The sequence below is a fragment of the Triticum dicoccoides genome, chromosome 5B (assembly GCF_002162155.2).
Source record: "Triticum dicoccoides isolate Atlit2015 ecotype Zavitan chromosome 5B, WEW_v2.0, whole genome shotgun sequence".
NCBI classification, from domain to species: domain Eukaryota; kingdom Viridiplantae; phylum Streptophyta; class Magnoliopsida; order Poales; family Poaceae; genus Triticum; species Triticum dicoccoides.
In genome coordinates, this window is record NC_041389.1 from 93,158,757 (window position 1) to 93,180,780 (window position 22,024).

Consider the following 22,024-nt stretch of genomic DNA (forward strand, 5'->3'; position numbering starts at 1 on the left):
CACGATCCATCGAACCTGGAGATTCTTCCGAGTGAAGAACCCCTTTCACCCCTCCTTGCGGAAGACAGTGTGGTCGTCTGTGTCCGCGGTGTGTACGATGTCACTTGTTCCAATGTGTAGTAGTAAGGCCTGCTCATCATCCACTATGCCACTGCTCAAAGCAACCTTCTTAGGAAATTTCTGAAAAACCAATAGAGCAACGATGTCAGACCACCTCACGTGATGGACATAAAAGGAAAGTAGATAAATGACTTTAAATAACATGTCATCACATGTTTGGTAAGATTGGTCCTTATGAAACGGGTCACAAATGACACCTTGAAGTAGTCCTCACTTGGCGGTAGGATGTCCACGAGGTTTGCCAGTATCATATTTGCCAAGCTTCATTCTTTGGGCAAAGACAGTGTCATCAAATGGGTTATCATCGCCATCATAACACAGAGAATAGACATCCTGGGCATTCGTCCTCATAAGAAAAAATAGTTCATTTCTTACCCAGTGAGACTATTATGAATGATGAAATGGTCACATAGTCCGCCTTCCACGCGGGTCACTGATTGTCCTTTCTCGAACTCAAATGCCCACAAGATCCTCAAAAAGCACTCTCTCTCATGTAAGTTTTTCATTGAGTTGCAACCTTTACATTACATGGGACAACATGTACAACAAAAACAAAAGAAACACATATTACATTGATGGTAAAAGCACTAAAAATGCTTAACATTGTATCAAAAATGAACAGTCCGTGACCGCTAAACGGAAGAAACACTCTACAAGATAGACACCGAACAATGGGCCACTTGAATGGTTGCTTGCGCACTTAGATATGCATACTTGCATCCATATCCTGCTAGAGAAGAAAGTACAATGTCCAAATATTAATAAGACAAATAGAGTACACATTTGCATTCACAAATTGGCATTCAGGCGGCAAGCACTTGACATTCTAGAATGATTATACTATCTGCTGGCCTGCTACTTTGTTTGCTTGGATGTTGGTTGTGCTACTCTGCCTGGTGGCTTTATTTATAAAGTCGGGCGTATGCCTTTTATCTAAAAAATATATTCTAAAATAGCAATATACTAGACATGCATACTACCATTGTATAGCATCCTAGAACTATATTTACTAGCAATTGGCGGGCACCAAGCACTTGACATTTTAGACGTGTATACTGCCACTATATATCATCCTAGAGCAATTGAGAGGCACCAAAGCACTTGGCATTTTTAACTAAATTTCTAGCAATTGGGGTGGGGAAGGGAACCAAGTACCTAACATGCATACCACTATATATCATACATCCTAGAACTAAATTTACAAAATTACCAATCCACACTAAGCATATCAATCCATGGATTGCTCATCCTAAAACTTAGCATTCATAGAATTATATATCAATACATCCATTCCAAGAACGCAATAAATGGGCGTGAATGGGAGGCCGGATGCAATGGCGTGACACGCGAGGGGAAGGAGATGTTTTTTTAAGTAACCACATATATTTCATTAGAAAACGGATTACAAAGAGTACACACTATGTCACCACAAGAGGCATACATACATGTCTTGCAATATTGCATCAAAGACTCCACAAGAAGTAAAACCAGAATTTCACTTCGGGGGAATCTTGTGCCATGTTGAAACTTCATCCACCATCATCTTCCGTAATCGCCGAGGCAACATGGGAGAAATAGGAGAGTTGCCGTCATACCCACATCTGGAGGAGTACCTTCACATACAAGGATGCCTTTTGAGTCGATGAACCGGAGCACTGCAAGCAACAAGACCGAGGCTTTGTGGCACGTCGGCCGGGATTCTTCCCCATGTCTGCTAGATCCCAGTGCCATCAACTTCATCTGATGTGGTCGAAGAAGAGGAACGTTCCTGCTTGTCGTCATCCATGCCACCCACTGCAAGACACCAAACACAACTGCAACCTCACTGAGATATGAAGACCAGCAAGAAGACCGAGCCACTTGCTCCTCGGTGCCGCCCATTAGAATGTCAACAAGATGGAGGAAGAGCATGAGCAAATTATTCTGACGCAACATCGTCTCCACCATTGTTGTAGCACCTCTCACAAAACTATGCCTATCCTATCCCCTACTAAAGAGAAACTGCCAGGGTCCCCGCCCGCTACCGCCGCTGAAGCGGCAGACGGACAGGGCAAGGACCCACGGCGGCACTGTTGTCAAGAGGAACGACAGAAAGTCGCCTCCGATCGCCTCTCTGGAGCGGTTTCAAGAGAGCGAACGAAGCGTTCATTTTTGGGGAAGGAGATGTTGGGATCAAACCTCTCATGGTGACGAGCGGCGACCTCCGGCGGTGGCGATGAGGGGGCGGCCTTCCTTGGCAAGATCTGGTGCGTCGACTGGTCGCAAGAGGGAGGGGATGAGTGGAGATAGATGGAAGTGTGCGACGGCTAGGTTTCTACCTAGGTAAAAACAACCCAGTTGTGGCGTGCAATGCGCAACCCACACCACAAGTAATTCAAGCCCGAAAACATGACTTAAAAACTAGGCCCGAAAATAAACTAGTAGCGTGAGAAAACCCACGCCACAGCTAACAACAGAATTAGTGGCTTGTTATGTCTTTGGCACGCCTCCTGTTTGGGGCACGCCACCAATAACATTTGCAGGGGGTCATACTATTGGGCCTACACATCGTTGGCGTAGTCGCATGCTCACACGCCACCGACAACATTGTACTGGTGACGTGCGAAATATTGCACACCATCGGTATATCGAAAAATACATGTAGCATGGATTGAATGTGGCGCGTGATTAATATGATTGTGTGTAACCATTTCTTCAGTAGTCTTTATACTAACTATGCACCAAAAGTCTTTTTAACACTTTTTTCTGATACCATTTTTTAATACAACATCTTAATTTGTTGCTTAACATACATTGGTTTTGAGGGAGAGTTGTAGGATTGTGAGTTTGGATGTACTATCAATGACGATGGGGTGCATGTAAGACAAAAATAATAGATGAAGGAAGAAAAATAGTGTTTCTGAGGTAAAAATAAGTCGATGATGCTTTTTGATGTGCATAATAAAAAAACATACTACATGTTATTATTGTTAAACCAGTGAAATATTTATGTCTCTATTGCAATCCGTAGACAATTAACTAGTCAAAGAAAAAAGAAAACCGTGGATGAGATTTAGGTGAGTTCGGGAAGTCTTGTGTCGAGTTTTATAATGGAATCTAGGGCGTGTTTGGGCTAGGTAGCTGGGTCATGAAAACTAGCCTTCGTTTTGGTTTGATTCACCCTAGGAGTTTATCGTTAAGTTTGTTACAGAGGATATGGTTATGAGTTAATAAGTTTAATAAAGCTAGCCATGACGATCTTCAACTGAAGAAACTAATCAAAGAATAGAAAACAAAGAGCTACGGTGATAATATTTCAAAAAATCGGAAAGGAGGAAACCCATCGCATCTTTCTCCGTGTGTGCCACCTATCCGCAAAATAATCCTGTACGACCGGGTCGTACGTGCGACCCGGCCGCATGGGGAGGCTGATAGGTGGGCCACCCTCCGACATGCTCTCTCACAAGCGGGTCGTACAGGATTCGCCTCCCACCTATCCTGTCCTCACTCCCCGCAGCACGAGCAGAGCAAAGCCATGGCGGCTCTCTCCCTGTCCTGCACCCCTCCCACCGCCGTGCTCCCCTGCTTGCCCCGCAGGCCCGCCGCCTCCCTCCTCAGGCCGCGGGTCCCCTCCCGTGCTACCCTCGTCGTCTGCCTGGGCGCGAAGCCCAAGGTGCCCCTCCCCATCGCCTCGCCGTCCCCACTCGTGGACGACCCCGCTAAGTGGGACCCCGCCGAGTGCGACGCCCTCCTCCGCGGCGGCGAGCAGGTCGCCTCCGTGCTCCAGGAGATGCTCACGCTGGTACGAAATTTTGTCACCTCTCTGCTTATCTTCCTAGCGACGGATGGACGAAGCTTTTGTTTAGTTCAGTTTCATCCTTCGTCTTTTAGAACAGTTTCATGAAATGGCAACTTCTCTCGTGGTTTGTGGGTAGTACCTATCACGAAGGAATATGTAAACGGCAGTTACTATGATTCTCGAGCTATCTGGATGATTATTTGTGTTCATTTATTCTGACCTATTATCTACTGTTGGAATGTGCTCTGCTCTTGTTGGGTGGTAAACTGTAGTCGCTCCATTTTGAAATAGACAAATTTTTAGATATTGAGATGACACGCTCTCCACGTGTCTTTAACAATTACCTTTTGTGTGCATATGTTATTTAAAAGAGTATGAAATTCTATAATATTAAACAACTATCCATGACAAATCCACTTATATTCACCTTACCAGCATTTACGAACTGAAAAATCACGAACAACGGTCTGAATAGATTTTTTATATTAGTATTCAAAGTTTGACTGCATGTTTTTTTAGTAAGTCATGTATTTACGAACAATACCATTTTTTGGATTTCTTTAGATGAATTGGCACATTTTAACCGTTCGATCAGCTCATTGCATTGTTATTTTTTTTCATCCATTGTGTTATTTTACATTTGGTTAATCCAAGTCAATTATATGTTGTATTAAAATTTAAGTTGTTGAACCATGATGAATGGATGAATCTTGAATGGTCACTCGGGTTTATCTCAGTATGTTTCACGATGTGCGCCAATCATTGAATTTGCTGCCTGTGAGGGTCTACAGTTGCAACACTGTGTTTTTGTTGTTGTTTATGTGTATTGGTGGTGTTGTAGATGGAAGACATGGAGATGGATGGTGCATTTGCACCGGTGGTCGTGGAGTTGGTGGCTCAGGGTGTCATTGGTAATAGGGTTGATGAGATGGAGTCTGGCTTTCTAATGGCACTCGATTACATGATACAGCTCGCGCAGAAGGATGGTGATGATGAGGTAGCTTGGTACTTCCCTCACCCAACTCAGCATTCTACATCATTGACCTGCATCTGTCTTTTCTGAATGAACATTCCGTCAGAGATCATTTAGCATCACAAATGAGAACTATGCTGTGTGCTCTCGTGGCTTTGCCATATTGTGGTACCAAAATGATGAACTATCGGTTTATCTCTCCAATTATGATTGTGCAACAGATGATAAAGCATTAGTCTGTATGTATGTAGTATGTACTCATGTTAAATTGCTCATTAGCATGGTTTAACATGTAATCTAGTTATTCTGGGAGATATCACTGAGAATGCTTTGTGAGAATAGGGTAACTCTGAAGTCCACAAGAACTGTTGCGAGACATGCTTACTGGTCTAACACCCTAATTTTATAATGTTACTCATTTCCAATTGATCGTGGGCCTTGTCTGGGTATGTGTTAAGTTCTTGAAGACATCCCTAAAAATGCTTTGCTGCAATTTGATGTAGACGGGGTCCGTGAAAGATATTCTGAGGCACTGTTATCAGCTGGACTAATTATTACTATCCTTACATGTATAAGCTTTTTCTACTTCCCTTAAATACCAGTTTTACAATGGCAGCGTAACTCTCTTCTTGAAGTAGTCAAGCAGACGGTGCTAGACCATCTGACGAAAAAATGCCCTCCGCATGTGAGTGTTACTTCTACTGCAGCAATACTCACATTAGTCCTTCATTTTTATTTATTTCTGGATGCATATTTACACTGTTTGACGAGTCTGCGCGTTTTATGAACCAGGTTCAAGTAGTTGGACTTCTTTGCCAGACTGAAAAGAAAGAGAGCAGACATGAGCTACTACGTCGTGTAGCTGCCGGTGGTGGCGTTTTTGAAAATGATAAAGGCCTGAAGTGTCAAATTCCAGGAGCGAATCTCAATGACATTGCAAATCAGGCGGATGATCTGCTGGAGGTAGGTTGAAGAGCATGTGTTCATTCGTGATGAATATTCGATGTTGACACTTCTGTACTTAGATTCTCGGTCATTTTTAATTCATATATAATTGTATGGAGCACAAGTAGTGTTGACTTGCAGAACATCGGCTCCTGTTGCTACATGGTTATTTGCATCATTACTATGATAGTTAGTTACATGTCGCAAATGAACATACAATGTAACTAAAAACAATATGTACTCTTCAAGACAGAATATTTACAGCCTTACGTAACTGGATTTGAAATTGGTGCAGATGATACCTATCAGTTGCCTCATAACCGTTCTTAAACGTGTGCAGTTTTCTTTCTGAACGCATATAACTGCTTCCCTGGTTAATAGCTATGAGCCCATGGCTGCCAAAAGCTATGCTGGATGTACAGCTTTATTGCAACTTCTCTTTGTTATTTGCAGATTTCTAATGGAGCGAACTATATAACAGTTCTGCACTTGGATTTATTCAACTAAAAAACTAGTATGTGAATGACATTTGTGTTAGGGCATGACACACTTTTTTTCCTGTAAAGACGGTTAACACCCCCATCCTCTGCATCGATGATGAACTTTAGATGGTTTTGAACTTTCTTATTTGCCATCTTGGAATGTAATCGATTTCTCGTGTCCAACTTTTGACCTGTTTGAGCTGGTCATTGTAGCCAACGTGTCGGATAGTTCAAGTTCATATCAGCATATGACATTGAGCCACTGGCCACTCCTCCTGCCTCCACTTACCACTGAGCACTGTTATGTCCGCAAAACTGACATTTTGGAGATGAGTTATGAACCACTGTCATTCATACATGACACCCCTGTATAACATATGCACCTTGTACAACCAGCTCCCAAAGTGCCAGAGTTCTAAGATGTGTTTGCATCGTGGTCTTCTACTACTTTATAAAAATCTGAGTCCAGTTTCCATAATTTTTAGTATCATTCACTCCCCTCAAACAGATAAAGCACATCATCGTTCCTGCATTCTTGATGCTCTGAAATTGGTTGAAACTGAGATGCATCGTCACAAATGACTAAACTAAGTCTGTGAACTAGTGTGTAGTCTTCATGGTGCATCATCTGCAATTATCAACACTAGCATTGTGAACTACACATTTTCTGGTACTTCATTAATTGCTTCAATCTTCCACAAATCCCTGATCCATTTTTGAGAAATATAAATGACTGGTATTTTATTTTACAATGATGGTGAACAAGAAAAGCCTTTGTCCAAATGCCATTTAGAATTCCAGTTCTAAATGAGATCATTTTTGCATATCTAAACATGAAATACAGTTCCTATTTTTTTTTTTAAATACATGCCATCTGAATTGATACTTCAATCTGTGATGATGGATTGATGGTAAACTGAATCTGCAATTAATATTTGAAATTCTGAAACATTAACAGACATAGTTCACTAGACTCATTAACAAACATAATTCACTAAAAACATTAGCTTCTTGTTTATGATTAGAACATTTGGAAGAGTGCTTCTTGAAGTAGTTAGCTTATTTGGATATCCATGCCAACTAATAGTTTCCCAATCTTTTGAGCTAAATTTTCTCTATTGCTGCAGTCAATGGAAACCAGACCCACAATTCCTGATCGAAAACTTCTGGCCAGACTAGTTATAGTAAGAGAGGAAGCTCGAAATATGATGGGAGGTGGCCTTTTAGATGAAAGAAATGATCGTGGTCTCAATACCCTTCCTCAAGCAGAGGTGTGTTTTAGATATGTTGGACTCCTGAAATAACACAGTTGCAATCTTTAATACCATGTGTAGTGGTAGACTTGGAATATCCTTAATTACTTTGGTCTGATGTAAGAGCTGCTCTGTCTGGTTTGTAATCCTCATGAACAATACTGGTGAACAGGTGAACTTCTTGAGCAAACTGGTCGCTCTCAAACCAGGGAAAGCAGTGGAGAAGATGATCAGTGATGTTATGCATGGCAAAGAGGAAGGTGCTGATAACACTGAAAGCACAAATACAGGACCAAATTCTGACCTGGAACCTTCAACTGGGACATCTGGAAGGGTAAGGCTTGGATACAACTTGGGTAGTTGCTATCATCACAAAATTCACATATAATATACATTGAACCAGACTGTTGTTGACTCCACATGTTTACAAAAACATTAGGAAAATGCAACGGGCCGCAAGCCACAGCCTGTCCGGCCTGGAATGTTCCTGGAGACAGTTTCTAAGGTATTATGCTAATTTATGAAACATATATTTTCTTTGAAATGAGCACATTAGTTTCCATTAAGTCTTTACGAGTTTACATTGCCGTAATTCAATTTCTTCAACTTGTGGTAATAAGGTCTTAGGCGGCATATATGCAAAGAACACATCTGGCATTACAGCACAACATCTAGAATGGGTGAGCTACCTTCATTCCAGTTAACTATAAGTTGCCCTGAATGTCACCCTTGTCTGGAAAATAATTTTCCTTTTCCATATTTGACTGTTATATAGGTACATCAAACAACACTGAAAATTCTTCAGGAAATGGCCTTCTAATGTTGCATGTGATCAGTCATATACAATACAAAAATGAAGCGTTTTGCACAAATGAAGCTATCGGGATATTTTCTCCATATATAACTTGTTGATGAGGTGTGTTCTGAGTTACTTGGCTGCAAAATGGAGCGGAAGATTTGGTGACGGGAGCACCTGAAGGCCCAACGATTACTTCCAGTCTTCCGGGAAGGGTACTGTTGTATCATCACGCGCAGACGTTGCAGTCCAGAAGTAAGTTGGAAACTTGAAAGGAGCACAATCAAACGGTTAGATTGATGATAGTTATAGCTTTCTTCGAGTAGTGCTTTTTGAAGACATTACTAGTATACCAGAAAGGGTTTTGGAAGCTAGGATTCTGGAAGGTTCTTAGATAGTTTAGTTTGATCATGTTCCTTTGTATAGCCTGTGTAACTTTGATTTGCATAGATGTTTTCATGTACTATGTTGTTAGAATGAATGTTAGGTGTGGCGACAATTCCCTCGTAGTCGGTAACTTGCATGCCCAGACACTTTCTGAGTGTCCTTTTTTATAGAAAGACGGCACTTATGTTTGAGTGAAGACATTATTTGTTGCCCCCTAGGTCCAACTCGGGGCGGCTTCTTTGATTTGACAATCAGTCTTCACCGCTTTCTTCTAAATTTGGCAAGGCCATCCCCTGGTAGCACGGAGAACCATCCATGCCTGCAACTGAAGGCGACCTTGGCGACCTGCACAGCCCAGACACCAAACCGTACGTACGCGCGTGCAACCAGAAATGTTTGAGAAAAGAAGCACCCAACGCCCCAGCCATGCAGCGCGAGCCCGCGATTGGCTAGTGCCCCGCGGCCGGGCTCTTCTCTCCGGCCGCGGTTCCTCCCCGAATCCGTTTCCCCCTCCCTGATCCGACGAGGTTATCACGCCGGAGTTCTTCCGCTCCGCACCCGCTCCCGCCGATCGACGGTTCTGCTTCGTCCCGTTTCTGAACAAGCCAAGGGGATTCGATCGTCTCGTACGAATTCAGAGACGCTCGTTTTGGACGACGGTGCAATAGAGCGGAGTGGTCCAGCAGCTATAATTTGGCGTGCATTGACTTGGGATTGATCCGTACGTGTGGGGGGCGACCGATGGCGTCGTCCTCCTCCTCTCTGTCATCGGCGCTGAGCTCGATGGAGCAGATGCTGGACGCGCTCAGGCAGAGAGGGATCGGCAAGCCCGACGACAAGCCCAAGGAGGAGGAGCCGCCGGCGCTGCCCACGCGCCCCACCGTCAGGGGCCGGCCTCCTTCCATCCACAGGCCCGCCTCCAGCGCGCCGTGGAGTCAACAACGCCCACCGCTGGCCCTGCTCCCCCCACCGCCGGTACGTATACACCACGTCTGTTTTAGTATTGTGCCGCGCGAGGAGCAATGCCATGCATGCATGCCATCGACTAATTAAATAAATGGTTTGGCCTGTGGACGTACGCCAGGAAGATGAAGAAGCGAGGGAGGCGGAGAGGCGTGCGGTGGAGCTGGAGCTGGAGAGAAGGGCTGTGCGGGCGGAGGAGGAGGCGAAGCAGAAAGACGACGACGTGAGGCTCAAGGAGGAGGAGATCGCCGTGCTGAGGCAGCAGGTGGAGCTCTACGAGGCCCGGCTCGCCGAGTGGGAAGCCAAGATGAAGGCCGTGGAGGAGGAGCTTCAGAGACAGACCGCCGCGCTGCAGATGTCTCAGGCTGCTGCTGCTGCGGCGGCGGCCAGAGCAGCACTCGGTTCCACGAGCCACCGCCGGGAGCCAACCTTATCCGACGGCGTCGCGCAGGCGGAACAAGCTCCGGTGCCCACGAGGGCGGAGGAAGCGTCCGTGAAGCGGGGCGAGAGCCTGTTTCGAGGAGCGTCCGTGAAGCCCCAGCAGCAGCAGCAGCCCGCCGTCGCCGCCGTCCTTAGCTCGAAGCCGAGCCACGCGGGCGTCGCCGCCGTCCTTAGCTCGAAGCCGAGCCACGCGGGCGTCGCCGCCGTCCTTAGCTCGAAGCCGAGCCACGCGGGCGTCGCCGCCGTCCTTAGCTCGAAGCCGAGCCACGCGGGCGAGCTCGCCGTCGCCCCCGCCGTCCTTAGCTCGAAGCCGAGCCACGCGGAGCACCACCTCGCGACCGAGTTCGCGCGGGAGACCCAGGCGTTCGAGCACGCCGCGAGGGCGGTGGCCGAGGTGAAGCCGGGCACCATGTCCGTCGACGAGCTCAAGATGCTGAGGCGGCAGTTCGCCGCCTGGAAGAAGGAGTACGAAGCGCGGCTGCACAAGACAAACGCGGAGCTTAAGAAGCGCATCCACTCGGAGAAGAGCCACGACCAGCAGGCTGCCCACTGCGGCCGGCGCCGGTGGTGCGGCTGGTGGAGGACGATCAAGGCGCCGAAGTTCAGGGCCCCCAAGAGGTGCTGCGCTTGCGCTTGCGCCATGAAGTTGCCTAGCCTTCCCTCGTGCAAGTTCCCTAGCCTTCCCTCGTGCAAGTTCCCTAGCCTTCCTTCGTGCAAGTTCCCTAGCCTTCCCTCGTGTTCCTTCTCTTGCTGCTGCTTTCGCCGCCGCCGATAGTCACCCAAAAATACTGGACCGCCGCTCGTGCTGTACATGAATGAAAGCAAAATGCCAAAATTGCAGTGACCAACGTACATGGCAAGACGAAGATGAAACGGAAGAGTTTTCCTGACTGAATGTGTAGTATATGTTGGTGGTGTGAAGTGCTGACCTAGATGACCTGCTGCGAAATTTCTGAATCTCCAATGTCCAAAGGATCATTTGGAAAAGGGAAATGTTAAAAAAATAAAGTTAGATTTTTAAGCATGACAAAGCAAACGTTTTTATGGCAATTTATGTTATCACGGGGATGGCAAAAAAAATTCGGAAATGATAAACCCCGAAACGTTCGGATTTTAGGCATGGCAACCCGATCGTTTTTTCATGGCAACTTTGGTTCAAGCGAGGTTGGCAAACATGGCAATTTTCAAACATAAGAGTTTTCCTGACATAAGCCCTGTTTGGTGTCGCTCCGCTCCACAACTCCGCTTCCGGAGCTGCAGTTTCCTCGCTCCGCGGATCCGGGAGTTGGTGGGTTACAGAACAGGGTCTTAATGTGTGGTATGTTAGTGGTGTGAAGTGCTGACCTAGATGGCTTGATACAAAATTTCGGAATCTCTAATGTTCAAGGATCATTTGGAAAATGGGATGTTAAAAAAGTGAGGTTAGATTTTTAAGCATGGCAAAACGAATGTTTTTTATGAAAATTTATATTATCGCTAGGATGTCAATTTTCTTTAGCAAGCACGACAATTCTTGACAAAAAATATTAAACATGACAGATTTGCCATCCTCGCGACAACATAATTTGCCATAAAAATGTTCATTTTACCTTGCTTAAAAATCTGATGTTTGTTTATTATCAAAGTCCTTTGAAAATTTCTCTAGTAGATAGGTGCTCGCAGTAACACACAATTTGATCAGACATGAAAGGTTTTTCAACATTTGCTGATATGGAAGGCTCCCGTTTCTTCACAAGTTGGAATGGTTACTACCATTGTCTACCTAAGAAGGGTGGGGGAGGTGGGGGGTGGAGGGGTTAGATGAAAAAAATAGTGTCTGCCCCCTTAGATCTATACATTTTACTGTTTGCCCCTTAAAGTTTTTTGTGTAGCTCCATTAGCGAATTGGACCAAATTCTCAAGGTGATAGGTACTCAAACTACCACCAACAATAACATGGAAGTTGATGTACTAGACATGAACTATTCCTTGACATTTGCAGGTACAGATAGCTCTTTCACAAGTTGGAAGGATAAGTAGCATTGCCTACTTAAAAACAAGTTGCAAGGCGATTAGGTTAAAGTCTTTTCCCCTCGATCTCCGACGAGCCTATGAGTTCATCTCCCTTCTACCTGCTGCTCCAACGGCCGATGACGGGGAAGAGAATCCTGGTGCCTCGGCTCTTGATAGTAGGTAGGTTACAGTTTTAGCCCTCGTAGGGGCGATGCTCGAATGGGTGGTGACGCTTTTTCTTCAAGTCAGTCTTTCGGGCTCTGATCCTCCTCAAGTTCATTAGTCGAGACAGATTAGATGAAGCTCTGACTTAATGTCCCACCAGCTCCTTGGGGCGGCGAGGTTAGGGTTTATCATTGTGTATACATGACGATGATATTTGGTGTCAGCTTCTTATGATTGATTCAAAGGTTCTACGATGTCAACTGCGGCTCCAGGATGCTGGTCCTTACGGGTACATGCACGAAGTCTTCTTAGCTATCATCGACAAGGTCAAGCCAGCTCCGATATGGGAATGGCGACAGGGGTGTGTCAGCGACAACAGTGGTCGTTCGGTGTTCCAGGAACCTCGATGAAATTTTTATTATGTTTAGAATGTTTTGCACTTCTAATGAACTTTAAGAATAGCTTTTATAATAGCTGTGAGATCATTTTCTCTAAAATAACCAGTCCTGACAACACACACCAATGTGATGATCTTGGGAGAAGTTAATGGAGTGATCAACAATCACCCTTGATTGAAACTTAATTCCGCTCAATCTGTTCCTTGACTCGGACAAGCCAAGATTAAAATAATGAACAATGTGGAAGTAAGTTCTTCTCCTAGAGTATAGGTTAATTTTTCTCTTAGAGGAGGCACATATATAAGTTAAGTCACATCATAACTTTTTTAATTGGAGGAAGGGAAGGGGCACATATATCTAGTCATACCCCTTAGAGCCTACCTAATAACAGAGCCTACTACTTCTACCTAATTGCCATCTCATTTGTAGTCAATCTAATAGCCAGTTAATATAATAACAAAAAAACTAACGCCTACACGTCTGGCATCTTGCACATCACCCACACACCTTCATCACCATTCATTTTGCCACGTATGAACAAATGACATCAGCAGGAATATTTTTGGTTTTCGTCTTAAAAATGTTTTATCCCCTAATTAAAAAATCAAATTTAAAATTCGCTTTCACCATTAAATCCGTCTCGACGAGATCTTCAAAACTAGACCCCATGTTGATATGTTTCGACGATATTTTTTTTGCCCAAAAGTTGCCATGATGTTTACACTGTAGTTGCCATAATGATTAAACTAAAGTTGCCATGTGGCAATTTTAGTTTATAGAGCATGGCAATTTTAGTTTTTTGATGATGGAAATTCCAGTACTTTGACCATGGAAATTATTTTTTGTTTGAACCATGGCAATTTTAAGTCCATGTATCATGGCAATTTTAGTTTATAGTTCATGGCAAGTCTAGTTTCTTAATTCCCCATTTTATAATATGTCAAAATTTAGTTTTAAATGTAGAAGAAAATAGCTGAAACATATCATGGCAACTTCAATGCAAACATCGTGGCAATTCATATGCAAAAGACATCGCAACTTTTAACCCCCAAAAATTCATCGAAATATATTGATATGAGATCTAGTTTCGAAGATCTCGTCGTGAGGGATTTAATGGTGAAAACGGATGTTCATTCGGATTTTTCATTTAAGAGATAAAACATTTTAAAAACTGAAAATCTAAAAAGATTCCCACATGCATGCATGCAGTGACGTGGCACAGTATGTGTGTTATAGGGCATGTGGGCGGGTTTGGCCCCCACCACACGTGTAGGCGTTAGCGTTGTCCTATAATAATCCCTCTGTCTCATAATATAAGAAGAAGTGAAGGAGGTGGAGAGGAGTTCGGTGGAGCTAGAGCTGGAGAGAAGGGCTCTGCGGATGGAGGAAGAGGCAAAGCAGAAAGACGACGACGTGAGGCTCAAGGAGGAGGAGATCGCCGGGCTGAGGTAGCAGGTGGAGCTCTACAAGGCCCGACTCTGAGTGGGAGGCCAAGATAAAGTCCATGGAGGAGGAGCCGCAGAGACAGATCGCCGCGTGACAGATGTCTCACAGCGCTGCTGCGGCCAGATCAGCAGCTGGTTCCACGAGCCACCGCCGGGAGCCAACCTTATCCGATGACATTGTGCAGGCCGAGCAAGCTCCGACGCCCACGAGGGTGGAGGAAGTGTCCATGAAGCCATAGCCCCAGCAGCACGGCGGCGAGCCCGCCGTCGTCCCCGTCGTCCTTAGCTCGAGCTCGAAGAAGAGCCTGGCGGGCCACTACCTCGTGGCCGAGTTCGTGCGGGAGACCCAGGCATTCGATAACGCCGCAAGGGCGGTGGCCGAGGTGAAGCCGTGCACCATGTCCGTCGACGAGCTCAAGATGCCGAGGCGGTAGTTTGTCGCCTGGTAGAAGGAGTAAGAGGCGCGGCTGCGCAAGACCAAGGCGGAGCTCAAGAAGCGCGTCCACTTGGAGAAGATCCACGACCAGCAGGCTCCCCATGTCGGCCGAAGCCGGTGGTGTGGCTGGTGGAGGACAATCAAGGCACCGAAATTCAAGGACTTTAAGACTAGCTCAGGTGTTGTTTATGATCATGTTTTCCGAATCTTGGGATATCGTTAAGTGTAATGATACTCCCAAAACAAGTTTGAGAATATGACATTGGAAGAACAACCGTATTGAATTGACCCAACTTGTTTGTTATACTTTGAGATACTATCGTCACAAGTCAATTGTTATAACACAGAGAGTTAACATATGCTTTAGTTTCTTAGACCATAAGAGTATCGTAGTCACTTCTTACCGTATGATGTACTTTGGGGTTGCTCAAACGTCACTTGTAACATGGTGATCCTAACGACAAGTTACATGTACATCAAAAAGTTTGACAAGAGACTAAATAGCTCAAGAGTGGGATTTTCTTCTCCGACGATGAAGAAATATTCTTAGGGACATCTCGGTGTGACAACATCCATCATCGTCTGGCCAAACACGGGTGACTAGGTCACAGTGATGCTGGAACATATCAACGAGAAAGAAGAACAAAACTGGAAACAAGGAGACAAATATAGTGAGCATGAGAATGACTCAAGAGGATAATGATATGTCTCACCTCAGATTTTGTAGAAGTATCGCGAAGCAAAGGGAATAGCACATGATAACAAAAGGTTCACTCGAATGTCATATGTGTATTCATACGTATCAATATGCATGTATGGCTCCTCTATTGATCATTGAACAAAAGGAGTTTTGTTCATGTCTATGTTTTACCAAACCTAGAAGGTCACAAGGTTAAGGGAATCACAATCTGTTGAGTGTTATTTATGTTAGAGTTATGAGAAAATATTTATGAAATATTTCCATTAATATTAGAAATAGTTTTGAGAGAAAGAAAGCATTTCGCAATCACCGAAAGAGTAGGAGGCTTTTATAATTAATTAAGTATCAATGGGCCAAGGAAAATACAAAAATGCCAAGTGGTGGAAAGTTATTGGGCCCTAGGGCCCAATAATAAAAGGAGGCGCCCCCTAGCTTGTATGACAAGTTAGGGGGAGTCCGAATTGTAGTGGGGAGGAGTCCTCCCCCCGTATGGCGCCCCCTCTCCTCCCTCCAACCTATATATATTTGAGGATTTGGCCCCTTGGGGATACACAAGTTTTGGAGCCTCCTCTAGTTCTCTAATTCTAATTTTAAATTGGACTTGATGTAATTATAGATAGACCAAGATCTCTCTAATCCTCTTAATAGACAAGCCCTGTGTGGTTTTCTTCTTCTCCCTCTAATTCTCCGGTGACGACTAGCTCTGGACGACGAAGCTCTGTCGGATTATGAAGCCTGAACGCTTGCAAAATGTAGAGAGGCCATGCTTTCGGTCTTCTGTTCGAGGGATCGTTCGTGAATGGTTCGAGAGATTTCAAGTACGATCTACACCATTTCTTCTCCCGTTGCAAATCGGTGTTGGCAACGATCCGATCTAAAACCATTAATGCATCTTCATAGTGTTCCTGATTTGACCATAGGACGATTTTTTTGTTTTCTACTATGTTTCCCAACAATAACAAGCCTTGAGACTAATTTAGTTGTTAAGAGGTATCAGCCCACTTATTTATTTATTTCCCCAAATCACGCCAAAACCCATTCCAGGTGCTCCACGCGCGAACACGCACCATGGAATTTGTACCCACACCTGGGTGCAGAGGAGGCGTGAGTCTACAGTATGATCATGGAATTTGTTAGTTATTTTTCTTTTGTTTTTTGAGATTTATGGTACGTTTGTTACTTAAAATTTGTTTGGTTAATTAGTTGATTTGGGGGTGGGAATAAATTTGGGCATGGGGCTCTCGTGATTACATAATTATGACAAGGTATCTCATATTGTCTCTACCTACACAATGCATCACGGACGACGAGGATGCTGTTCAGGGATGGAGCTAGATGAATACATGTGTGTACAGATATAGACTCATTATTTCTACTTAGAAAAGTATATATATACATCTATTAAACCATATGGTTTCATAAAGATATGGTTAAATTTGTACATGGGTGCTCCAAAAACATATATGTTTGAAGCAACCCCTCACTAATTTGTACTCTACAATTTTCTAGAGATATGTTTACCTAATCATATAGTAAACCAATATTATGATATTTTTTGATCCATATGTTTTAGGTATCTAATATAGATATGTATAAACTATATAATTTACACAAGTATCAAAAAGTAATTAAACTATAATTTTTGTTATAAAGTACAAATTGAATTTAGCAGAACACATAAGTATTTTCTGATGATATACCTTACAAATATATAAAATAAATAATTGAACTGGTAGTTAACTTTCTATGTGGTTAAGTATGATAAATAAGTAATAAAAATTATATTACTTAACACGTTAGTATGGTAAGTATAAAACTTTAGTATAAAATATGTGTATATCTATGTATACCCAAATTTGAAATGCCCGCTCCGCCACTGATGCTAGTAACAAGGCACACATCTATCTATGTTTAGCTTAATGTACCCAATTTTTGAGGAATTACGCTCGACATTTAGACTGCATCGCAGACACACTCACTAACGTAATACATTTTGCTATCATTTTTCCTGTTTAATCGCGATTTGTTATGTTCTTATTCTGGTCGGTTGGTTTCAGTTGAATGCTGAGGTACAAGTCGTTTGTACTATCCACCAATGTATCATGGAGATTGAGGTCATCTTCGCCGTAAAGGAAAAGAGATCTACAGTCACAGTCAGTGGTCTCTCTGTGGAATACTATATAGCAAATATGCCCCGTCTTGTATGCCCTTTCCCTTTACACAATAATTGGATGTTTGTGTGTGTTTCATATGTACCTTCGTTGTGGATGTTATTGTGTGTTTAATGCCTTCAATTTGGATGTTGTGTAGGTTTCTATGGGATAACCAAAAATATTATCTAGATTCACCTATCAAGGATTTAGTTTCTATCATCACTTCTCAGATTTCCAACATCAAAAGTGATATGAATGTAACACATCAAAAGCTTGAGCATGCATGTGAAATCAATGAGGAATGTTGACTGCAAATGTACAAGCTATTTCTAGACTAGGATAGTTATTTAGATGTAATCAAAATGGAAGACAGTGATGTCAACAGATGAATCTGCATTTTTTAAGTAAAGAGAGAAAAGTATGATGATGTTCAAAGGAAGCTTCGTGCAGTTAACAAAGAACAAGGTGTTGTGAAGTAATGACACACTTTTGAGATTCTTGGTGATGCATTTTGGTGTTTAAATATTTTGTTAAGATGGTTGTCTTGCAAGATAGTATTACAAATTACAGTCATTGTCTATAAAGTTTCAGTAAATTAACACTGCCACTGATGGGTGTGGGAGTCCTAGACTAGGGGGTCCTTGGGGGCGTCCGGTCTATTGGATATGGGCCGGACTGATGGGCCGTCAAGATACAAGACAGAAGATCACCTCTCGTGTCCGGTAGGGACTGATACTTCTCCAACGTATCTATAATTTTTGATTGTTCCATTCTATTATATTATCTGTTTTGGACGTTTAATGGGCTTTAATAAGCTCTTTTATATTATTTTTGGGACTAACCTATTAACCGAAGGCCCAGTGCCAGTTTCTGTTTTTTTTTGCCTATTTTAGAGTTTTGCAGAAAAGGAATACCAAACAGAGTCCAAACAGAATGAAACCTTCGCGACGATCTTTCTTGGACCGAAAGCAAACCAGAAGACTTGGAGTTGAAGTCAGAGACACAACAAGGCGTCCACGAGGCAGGAGGGCGCGCCCAGGGGGTAGGTGTGCCCCCACCCTCATGGGCCCTCGTAGCTCCACCGACCTAGTTCTTTCGCCTATATATACTCTTATACCCTAAAACATCAAGGAGAGCCACGAAACCACTTTTCCACCGCCGCAACCTTCTCTACCCGCGAGATCCCATCTTGGGGCCTTTTCCGGTGATCTGCCGGAGGAGGATTCGATCACGGAGGGCTTCTACATCAACACCATCACCTCTCCGATGAAGCGTGAGTACTTTACCACAGACCTTTGGGTCCATAGTTATTAGCTAGATGGCTTCTTCTCTCTCTTTGATTCTCAATACAAAGTTCTCCTTGATGTTCTTGGAGATCTATTCGATGTAATATTCTTTTGCGGTGTGTTTGCCGAGATTCGATGAATTGTGGATTTATGAACACGATTATCTATGAATATTATTTGATTCTTCTCTGAATTCTTATATGTATGATTTGATATCTTTGCAAGTCTCTTCGAATTATCGGTTTAGTTTGGCCTACTAAATTGATCTTTCTTGCCATGGGAGAAGTGCTTAGCTTTGGGCTCAATCTTGCGGTGTCCTTTTCCAGTGACAGTAGGGGCAGCAAGGCACGTATTGTGTTGTTGCCATCGAGGATAAAAAGATGGGGTTTATATCATATTGCTTGAGTTTATCCCTCTACATCATGTCATCTTGCTTAATGCGTTACTCCGTTCTTATGAACTTAATACTCTAGATGCATGCTGGATAGCGGTCGATGTGTGGAGTAATAGTAGTAGATGCAGGCAGGATCCGGTCTACTTGACACGGACGTGATGCCTATGTTCATGATCATTGCCTTAGATGTCATCATAATTATGCGCTTTTCTATCAATTGCTCGGCAGTAATTTGTTCACCCACCCTAATACATGCTATCTCGAGAGAAGCCACTAGTGAAACCTATGGCCCCCGGGTCTCTTTTCCATTATGTTAAGTCTCTTTTCCATATTGTTGAATCTCGTTTACTATTTTGCAATCTTTACTTTCCAATCTATACATCAAAAATACCAAAAATATTTACTTTATTATCTCTATCAGATTTCACTTTTGTGAGTGACCGTGAAGGGATTGACAACCCCTTTATCATGTTGGTTGCAAGTTCTTGATTGGTTGTGCAGGTATTCGGTGACTTGTGCATCGTCTCACTACAAATAAAAGACACATCCGTGACATTTTGGGCCGAACGAATTTTTTTGTCATACTTATGACACTTCTATGACGATAATTATGACAAAACCCGGTATCATCATAGATGTGGTGGGCTCCTACTTCTATGACAAAAAATCATGACAGAAAATGGGCTTTTCGTCCTGGGCGGGCCGGAGACGCAACAGCATGACATTCTTTGGGCCGGCCATGACGGAAAAAACCATGGTAGAAGTGAGGGCGAGGAAAATTTCGGGGAGTTCCCGGTTATGGTGGGTGGTCGGGGGCCGAGCGATGCGCGTTTCTCTTATACACGTACGCGGGTGGGTGCAAGGTGTTGGGCTCTAACTGAACTCGAGCGAGGCGTCGCCTAACTGAACCCGAGCGATTGCACTGCAGGCTATGCGTTACTGAACCCGAGCGATCGAGTGATTCCTTCGCTACTGCTGCTAATTGAAGCCGATCGAACCCTGCTGCCTCCTTCCCTTGATGAACAGTGAGCGTTGTTGGGTGGGTGTTTGGATGAATAGTTCCCGGTGGGGGTGGATGAACAGGACCCCCGTGGTGTTGCCTCTGGATGAATAGGACCCCGATCAAGCTGGTTGGGGCTGGATGAACAAGACCCCGTGGAGGGCTGGATGAACAGGACGACCCCGTGGAGGGCTGGTTGAACAGTAGCCGGTGGAGGGCTGGATGAATAGTAGCCTGTGGAGGGGTGGTTGAACAGGACCGCGTGGAGAGGGCTGGTTGAACAGTAGCTGGTGGAGTAGCGCGCGGTGGAGGCTGGATGAACAGGAGCCCGTGGATGAACAGTCGTAGGTGGAGGCTGGAGGAGGTCGACGGTGGATGAACAGTAGCCCATGGAGGCTGGAGGAGGTCGACAGTGGAGATGAACAGTATCCCGTGGAGTCCCGTTTTGCGGTACGCCACACCCCTCCCAATGAACAGGACCCCCGTTTCGACCGTAGCGCTCCAACACAAGTCCGTTTCCTCCGTTTTGCGGTATGCCACACCCCTCCCAATCAACAGGACCCCGTTTCGATTGTAGGAGATCCAACATAAGTTCATTTCTTCCATTTTGCGGTACACCAGATCCCTCTCGATGAACAAGATTCCGTTTCGAACGTGGCCGGTCGAACACAAGGCCGTTTCCTCTGTTCTGCGGTACGTCAGGCCTTGTTTCCATTAGCTATTCCATTCGAGCCCTCACAATGAACACGATGATGCATTCCGTTTCGACCCAGTCGGTTGGATCCCCATGAACACGACGACGACGCAGTTTCTCCGTTCCAACCCAGCCATGTACACGAGCCCTGACCGTACGTATGCGCGAGTAGGCGTTCGAGACCCCGCTCGTATGTACATACGTGGCTGTATTTACTTTCTTGCATCCTGGCCATTGTACGTACGTGTATATGTTACGTGCGCGCCTCTACATCGACCAGTATGTATGTACACGTTCGCGACCAGAATGACAATGCTACGTACGCTTCGACCAGGTGGGTCCCGACTGTCAGGCACTTCTTTGCGTGCGAAGATGTAGCTGGCGGGTCCTAGCAGTCAGGGGGACAAATCGTTTTTTTTGCCCGGACGCACTTCCTTGTGTGCGAAGATGTAGCTGGTGGGTTCCAGCAGTCAGGGGGAAAACGTTTTTTGAGAAATACGGTTGCCCGTCCGGTGGGTCCCTGCCGTCAGGTGGAGGAATCATTATTTTCTGCGTAATAAGGAGGCACTTGTAGGACCTTGAAATATGTCTAGAGGGGGTTGATTAGACTACTTGACCAATTAAAAACTTAACCTTTTTCCAATTTTAGAGTTTGGCAGATTTTAGTTATCTTAGGACAAGTCAAGCAATCATCACACAAATCAAGCAAGCATGCAAAGAGTATATAGGCAGCGGAAATTAAAGCATGCAACTTGCAAGAAAGTAAAGGGAAGGGTTTGGAGGATTCAAACGCAATTGGAGACACAGATGTTTTTGGCATGGTTCCGATAGGTGGTGCTATCGTACATCCACGTTGATGGAGACTTCAACCCATGAAGGGTAACGGCTGCGCGAGTCCACGGACGGCTCCACCCACGAAGGGTCCATGAAGAAGCAACCTTGTCTATCCCACCATGGCCGTCGCCCACGAAGGACTTGCCTCACTAGCGGTAGATCTTCACGAAGTAGGCGATCTCCTTGCCCTTACAAACTCGTTGGTTCAACTCCAAAATCTTGTCGGAGGCTCCCAAGTGACACCTAGCCAATCTAGGAGACACCACTCTCCAAGAAGTAACAAATGGTGCGTTTATGATGAACTCCTTGCTCTTTTGCTTCAAATGATAGTCTCCCCAACACTCAACTCTCTCTCATAGGATTTGGATCTGGTGGAAAGAGGGTTTGAG

At 44.5% G+C, this 22,024-nt stretch overlaps 2 protein-coding genes and 1 pseudogene across 2 annotated transcripts; all 3 read left to right on the forward strand.

Annotated features, from left to right (window-relative positions):
• The first annotated feature begins 3,582 nt into the window (after positions 1-3,582).
• Positions 3,583-8,934, forward strand: LOC119307558 (protein PEP-RELATED DEVELOPMENT ARRESTED 1 homolog, chloroplastic-like). Its single transcript, XM_037583631.1, has 9 exons — positions 3,583-3,901; positions 4,740-4,895; positions 5,488-5,556; positions 5,664-5,834; positions 7,426-7,569; positions 7,724-7,885; positions 7,991-8,056; positions 8,172-8,231; positions 8,327-8,934. Exons 1-9 carry the CDS (start codon positions 3,635-3,637, stop codon positions 8,369-8,371), a joined length of 1,140 nt encoding a protein of 379 aa, XP_037439528.1. The 5' UTR covers positions 3,583-3,634; the 3' UTR covers positions 8,372-8,934.
• A 114-nt stretch (positions 8,935-9,048) lies between these two features.
• LOC119309156 (myosin-2-like) lies at positions 9,049-12,129 on the forward strand. The gene is made up of 4 exons (XM_037585209.1): positions 9,049-9,709; positions 9,819-10,256; positions 10,416-10,756; positions 12,120-12,129. Exons 1-4 carry the CDS (start codon positions 9,476-9,478, stop codon positions 12,127-12,129), a joined length of 1,023 nt encoding a protein of 340 aa, XP_037441106.1. The 5' UTR covers positions 9,049-9,475.
• Positions 12,130-12,267: 138 nt separating this feature from the next.
• On the forward strand, positions 12,268-14,797 carry LOC119309157 (annotated as a pseudogene).
• Positions 14,798-22,024: the final 7,227 nt, after the last annotated feature.